We start from the raw sequence: 7,500 nt of genomic DNA, 5'->3' as shown, positions 1-7,500 counted from the left end.
ACATTAAACAGCACAAAAATCTCATAAATCTGCTCTCTCCTGAAACTGAAAACTCACACTATTTTTTTTCCATGCATGTTAGTTATTTTAGAATCACTGAAACATTTTTATTAATATTTTGAAATGACGAAACCATTTATTTCATATTTTCTGTTTTCACTTTCATTTAAGTTAGTTTCAGTAATTTTGTTTTCGTCATTTTTATAATTTTTACTATATTTCTATATCATTTTTATTAATTTGTATTTATTACTATACTGTTTTTATTAAAATGTTTAAATTAATTTATATATAATATATACAATTTTTATTTTTTGTTATTGTCTACAAAGTTATAAAATTGTATTTCTTAGTTTTATTAGTTTAGTGCACAGTGTGTTCTTGCATATGTAATGAACACTGTTAATAATAATAATAACAATAATTATTATTATTTTAGTTTATTTGTTTTTAGTTACTTTATTACTGTATTTCTTCAAAATAAAATATTTTTCTTCATATATATATATATATATATATATATATATATATATATTAGTGCTGTCAATCGATTAAAAAAAATTAACTAATTAATCGCACAATTTTTTTAAATTAATCGCGATTAATCGCGATTAATCGCAATTAAAAGACTGAAACTTTTTGGATATGTAAATGTAAAATGTAAATAATTAATGTAAACTCAAGACAAAGAAACTATTTAAATTCAAAATATGATTGTTTATTGGAATTTTTGTTTAACTTGTAACACAGATTTTCTCATGTAAACAACATACCTGCAATAAACCATCAATATCCTCCAAATTAACTGTTGGCTTGAAAGCCATATTTATTACAGAAATAAAAACACAGGCATGTAAGTACCATTTGAATTTCAAAACAATCAATGCCAATAAAAAACAAAAATGATTTCCATGTTGAATTCTAAGTGGACTGCAAAAAAAATCCAAAGTATAGTCATTGCCAGTGCTTTAAGTGAGCCGATACGCTCTTTGGACATCTGTTTTAATAGAGGTTTTAATCTTTTACCTGCACTGCCGATTTTCAGAGCGCCCTTCACAATGCAAGCTTCCTAATTCATCCCACCCAGAGCAGAAACTACATTACCCTTTCACCCTTCAGTTATACAAGTGAATAGCGCATGTGTCGCTTTTCCCACTGTTAAGTGTCAACAACTCAACGTGGCCGGAGAAGGTGTGTGAAACTCGTTGTGAGTTATACTAAAGCAAAATCTTGAGTATTTATTGTCTGATAAACATTAAAAACTGTCTGCGGAGGTTGAGTCGTCCTGCAGCCCCCGCTGGCTGCTCATTGGCTGCAGCATCTTTTTTCTAAGTTCTAAAAAAATACCGTAGACGGCAAGGCACAAATTTAGATATTCATTTATCTAATTAATCTATAGCCTATGCACAAAGACAATATGATCTTTTCGTCCCCTTTTTGTTTTAAAGCTTGATGAAGAGAGAGAGCGCAAGTTGCTGCAGCTGAGGAGGACAGTGATGCACGCGCACAGGAGTGATTGACAGTTTGCGGCACTGTGTACAAAAAATACTCCGCTACACAATTATTTCGTTATTTTAATGTTGCTGTTTCTTGTGGCAGACTGAATGAAGAGTAATGTTTCTTGTGGCAGACTGAAGAGTAATCCGGCAGAGTTTTATACTGAAACTTTCCGTCTAAAAGTCCTTCCTTGGTCTTATCCATATTTCTTTGCACGTTGAACACACATAGGCCACAACTGGAAATAAAAAAAAACTGCAACCGCGTTAATTGCGTTATTTTTTTTTTAACGCGTTAAATATTTCAAATTAATCGAATGCGTTAACGCGCTAATTTTGACAGCACTAATATATATATATATATATATATATATATATATATATATATATATATATATATATATATATATATATAGATAGATAGATAGATAGATAGATAGATAGATAGATATAGATATAAAACGTACATTACTAATAGCTTAACTATAATGTAAACAATTAATTAATGCATGGTTCTTTTTTAATGTTCTGACTTAAGATTTGCATAAAAAAAGATAAACAGAAATATTATGAAAAAACGAATACAATTAAAAACTATAATAGTCACTAAAATCGAATTAAACGAATCTGGTCATTACGTTTTCCTCCGTTTAAGAGAGCCGTATAAAAATTAAAATAAGATCAAATTAGGCAAAAACATATTAAGACATATTAAAATGACTAAAACCAAAATTAAAAAAAATGTAAACTAAATAAAAAATGATTATAAAATGAATAAAAATTAAAGCACATTAAAGGGTTAATTCACCCAAAAATGTAAATTCTGTGATTAATCATTCACCCTCATGTCGTTCTAAACCCAGAAGACCTTTGAACATCCTCAGAACACAAATTAACAGAGATATTTGTTAAAAATAATTAAACGACAGAATTATCATTTTTGGGGTGAACTAACCCTTTAAAATAAATTAATACATTGAAAATGAAAACTATCTCAAGTATCTAGTATCTCAATGACATTAAATAACTTATGATGGGTAGAGAAGCAGCTAAACGAGACCCAGCACGGTTTCCAAACACTTGATCATATAAACCATCAGCGTTAGAAGATGAAACTAAAGCAATCCGCTCACAAAGTTTCCTCAGTTTGAGAGAGTCACCGTCTCACATCAGATCTCTTCAGGGCTTTATAAATATAACCCACACCTGAGAACGGCCTGAAGCTTTGATGATCTGAATAAAAACTGTCCCTCTGGTGGAGAAGCCACTAAGTGAAATGGAAATGTGTGTCCAAGGAGAGACGGAGCTGGGACTTCATTTAAATAACTATTGCCAGCAGCTGAATTGTATAATGTAATGATATCTTTAGAAACTCTCGCTGCTGCAGAACTAGAGTCAGCCGTCACAGTCCTGAAGAAAGTTTAGATAGAGATTCGCTTCAGGAACCAGCAACTCAAAACACATCAACTGAATCAGCTACAGAACACTGACAAATGATTCATTTGAACTGAATCTTTAAAATGATTCATGCGTAAATGACTCACGCAGTCTGAAGCACACCAAACTTCTTATGCATGGAATGCCTGGAAGACCTTTAATATTAACTTAAACTAAAATGATCAAAAATCCTCTTGACCAGTTGAAATAAGGAGAAATAAAATACAAATATTAGATGAAAAACTTAAAATGGAAAATTTAACTAAACTTCAATTGAAAACAGAAAATATAAAAATACAAATTAATAAAAAATATTCAATACTTTATAAAAATATATTTTTTAAACAAATAAAAAAAAAATTACTTAAAACCTTAAAGCACTAAAACTAAATTAGAATGTTTAAATATAAATTTTACAAAAACAAATACAAAAACATATATAAAAAGAAAAAAAGCACATCAAATAAATGATGTGCTTTTCAGCAGTTTTCAACAGATATAACAATATTATATTATATTATATTATATTATATTATATTATATTATATTATATTATATTATATATTATATTATATTATATTATATTATATTATATATTATATTATATTATATTATATCAAATGAGATTATATTAGATAACAACAAACATTACAACATTTGGACTGAGTTATAATGTTTAATATTCAACATTATAATTAAATATTATATAATGATAAAATCAATATATAGATGACAGAAGCATGTTGGATATAATTTGACAGAATTTTAGGTTAGTTTGTGTCTCCAGAAGACGCCGGTGAGGACAAATTGGGCCAAAAAAGAATATCATAGTTTCCATGCAGGCAATTACTGCTGCGCCGGTGAGCTGAGGATAACTTTCTCTCATTAGCATGCTAATGTGCAAACAGCAGGGTGTGCTGGATCTTCAACATTTCATGATTCACCTCATTACACAATAATGAGATTTTAAAGTGAAGGCAAAATAAAAAAATAACTTGTCTTTGTGAAGTTGAATCAAAGCGGCTCATTAGCAGGTGAGTCGATTCAGACGTAGCGATTCACTCGTACATCTCTTACCCGGGTGAGGTGAATTACGCCCTGAGACGTCACAGAGCAGCCCATGAAGCCCACAAACTGCAGATCTGGACAGTTCTCTGCAAACGCCTGCACCGACTTATCAGTCACCTAAGAAACACAGAGGAATAAACACACGTCAAAACACAGACACGATCTCCTCAACATTGCATGCATTATGTTTTCCCTGTAACTTAGACTTGGAGCAGTGCTGGCAACACAGGGGATGTCAAACGAGCGAAAGAGCAAACAAACAAACGAATGCATGAATGTTCAAACGCACGAACGAATGAATGAACGAACGAACGCACGCACGCACGAATGCATGAATTTATGAATGCATGAATAAATTAAATTATTGATTGCATGCATGAGCGAATGAAGTACGAATGAATGCATTAAATTAATGAATAAACAAATGAATGAATGAATGAATGCATTAACAAATTAATGAATGCATGCATGAACGAACGAACGAATGAATGAATGAACGAATGAATGAATGCATTGATAAATTAATGAATGAATGCATGCATGAATGCATGCATGAATGAACGAATGAATGAATGCATGCATGGACGAATGAATGAATTAACAAATCAATGCATGAATCAATAAATAAATCAATAAATTAATGAATAAATTAATGAATTATTGATTGCATGCATGAGCGAATGAAGTACGAATGAATGCATTAAATTAATGAATGAACAAACGAATGAATGAATGCATTAACAAATTAATGAATGCATGCATGAACGAATGAATGAATGCATGAGCAAATGAATGAACGCATGCATGAACGAATGAAAGACTTAATGAATGCATTGATAAATTAATGAATGAATGCATGCATGAATGAACGAATGAATGAATGAATGAATGAATTAACAAATCAATGCATGAATCAATAAATAAATCAATAAATTAATGAATGAATGCATGCATGAATGAATGAGTGAATGCATGCATGCATGGATGAATGAATGAATTAACAAATCAATGCATGAATCAATAAATAAATCAATAAATTAATGAATAAATTAATGAATGAATGAGAGAATGAATGCATCCATCTATGCATCCATGCACAAATGAATGAACAAACTTTTATATATTATATATGTATACAGAAAAAAGCCCTAATTTCAAACAACCAATACAGGAGACGTAGAACGAGTGAACAAACAAACAAATGAATGAATAAAATTTTATATTATATTATATATATATATATATATATATATATATATATATATATATATATATATATATATATATATATATATATATAACATATCAGATGAAAAATTTGTAAATAACAGATTAAGTCAAATGATACGCACACACAGCTTAAATAAATAAAGTTTAAAATAATTACAAGATTAAAAAATTCAAAACTTACACAGAAATAAAAAAATGCTTGAAATATTAATATTACAAAAAATAAAGCTAAATATAAAGCAAACATAGAAAACAATCTATAAAAATAAAACATGACAAAATCCTATTTTTTCTTTTGGTGTTTAGAGTTTAGAGCACATTTAGTTTGATCCGTTGTATTTATCTTTACAACATGTTCCTGTGGCTCAGTGGTAGAGCACAACATTAGGGAACACATACAGGTTTAAAAACAAAAAATGAATTTTAGAACTATATAATCATTGTGCATAACATAATATAATATACTAATAGAATAGAATATTGTACTGATTGATTAAACACATATAAGAACTTTAATGGAAATTTTTTATCTTGCATCCAATCAGCTTGTCTCCTCACTTTGACCTCTGACCTTCTGCAAAAGCAAGATGATACAGATCAGACTGAATCTGTGCTGATGCGACTAACGGCTGAACAAACTCAGCAAGAGAAGCATCCTCTCCGTCAGCCGGCAGGGTCAGAGGTCAAGTGCTGCCCGTCACATTCACCTGAGCACTTTCCCCCTCTGCTTTATTTACACAGACTGGTGTTTGAGTCCATACATCACACGGCTTCTGCTGCCTGTATCTTACAGGTCATCTGAGCGAACGAGAGAAAGACCAGCGGCTCATTCATCTCAAGACATCAGGAGAACGTGCAGCTTCTAGAAGATCTCAGTGACCTCTGGAGGACATCCATCCATCTCTCCAGCCCTGACTCTACAAACACACGCAGGACTGGATATCCACACAGACTTCACCATTCAGACCCAGTTGCATTCACATGCATGCAATTCCATTGGTGCATAGTCTTTATGACACATTTATTAGTATATTGTGATGTTTTGCATTACTGTAAATGAGAATTACAGGGAAAGGTGTTAATATAATACAAAACAATGCAAAAAAAAAAAAAAAAAAAACATTTTAGCCTTTAGGTTTTTTATATCCATGCTTCATGAATATTTCACCAGTTAAACAAATAAAATGCATTACATAAATTACTTTTTTCTTTTTATTATAGCAAAAAGACTTTGATTGGAATGTGTTTTGTCATGAAAAGTATGCAAAAAATGGCAATGCAAACCTAATGTTATTTCTATTATTTTATTGCATTTTTTTTTTAATCACCACTACTATTATTTATTATTTTCTTACAATTTTCATTATGATTCATCTAAATCAGCATAAATTATTAAATCACATACTGCATTGTTATATGCATGGTGAATAAATATTTGGCCAATAAATAAATAAATAAATAAATAAGAATTTTGCAGATCATTGATGCATTACATTCATTAATTTATTTATTTTATGTTGTTTATTTATTTGCATTATGGCAACAAGAATTGGTAGGAAGTGTGTTTTATCCTGATGGAAATTATGCAAAAAGAATCTAAATGATAAATGATCCTTAACGCTACAAATAAACACTACAATATATATATTTGTTTATGCAACCTATAATTTCTTATTTCTTTTGATCTTGGGCTGACATAGTTTAATATTGTGCATGTATTTATCATAATGCTCCATTCTAGAGTTATTTTTTCTAGCTGACTATCAACTTTATAGACATTGAATGTGATATCTGAGGTAAAACATTGCTGTAAGCTGAAACATTGTTTCATATCACAAGTAAAAATGCACAACGACTATTGTGATTATTGGACAGGAAGTGCCACATTATAGCAACGTTTGGTTACGTTTGGTTTCTGCATCGAGATTGATTCTTTGGATGTAGGAGTGGAGCTCAGAGTGTTTGGCAGCTCGTCGTCTTCTCTTTACCACGGTGAACTCAGTAAAGCAGCAGTGGGTCTGGATGTGGTCAGTAATGTGGACGCAGCTCTGGACGCTGAACTGGGCTCAGAACAGAGACGTGAACAAAGGCCAGTGTTCAGCGAGTCACAGCGGACACAGCCATAATTCATTCACTTTAACTGTTCACGCACCTTTATTTCCACTCATCAACATTCCTAAATCATGACAATCATCATTTATTTGAGACTGAATGATTGGAAACATGTTCAGGTCGTATTTCACCCCAACAAGCAAAAGGAAAGCACAAA

General features: G+C 30.8%; 1 protein-coding gene across 1 annotated transcript in view; it reads right to left on the bottom strand.

The window, feature by feature from the left end:
- The window catches only part of LOC127963270 (F-box/LRR-repeat protein 17-like), a 144,931-nt gene that overhangs the window by 86,771 nt on the left and 50,660 nt on the right, over positions 1–7,500 (bottom strand). The window contains exon 6 of the mRNA XM_052563088.1: positions 4,011–4,118. Within this exon, the coding sequence (XP_052419048.1) occupies positions 4,011–4,118 (108 nt within the window). The remainder of the gene's footprint in view (positions 1–4,010; positions 4,119–7,500) is intronic.

Source organism: Carassius gibelio, chromosome B8 (genome assembly GCF_023724105.1).
Source record: "Carassius gibelio isolate Cgi1373 ecotype wild population from Czech Republic chromosome B8, carGib1.2-hapl.c, whole genome shotgun sequence".
In the NCBI taxonomy this organism is placed as follows: domain Eukaryota; kingdom Metazoa; phylum Chordata; class Actinopteri; order Cypriniformes; family Cyprinidae; genus Carassius; species Carassius gibelio.
Note: the sequence above shows the minus strand (reverse complement) of the source record. Positions and strands in the feature narration are given on the sequence as shown.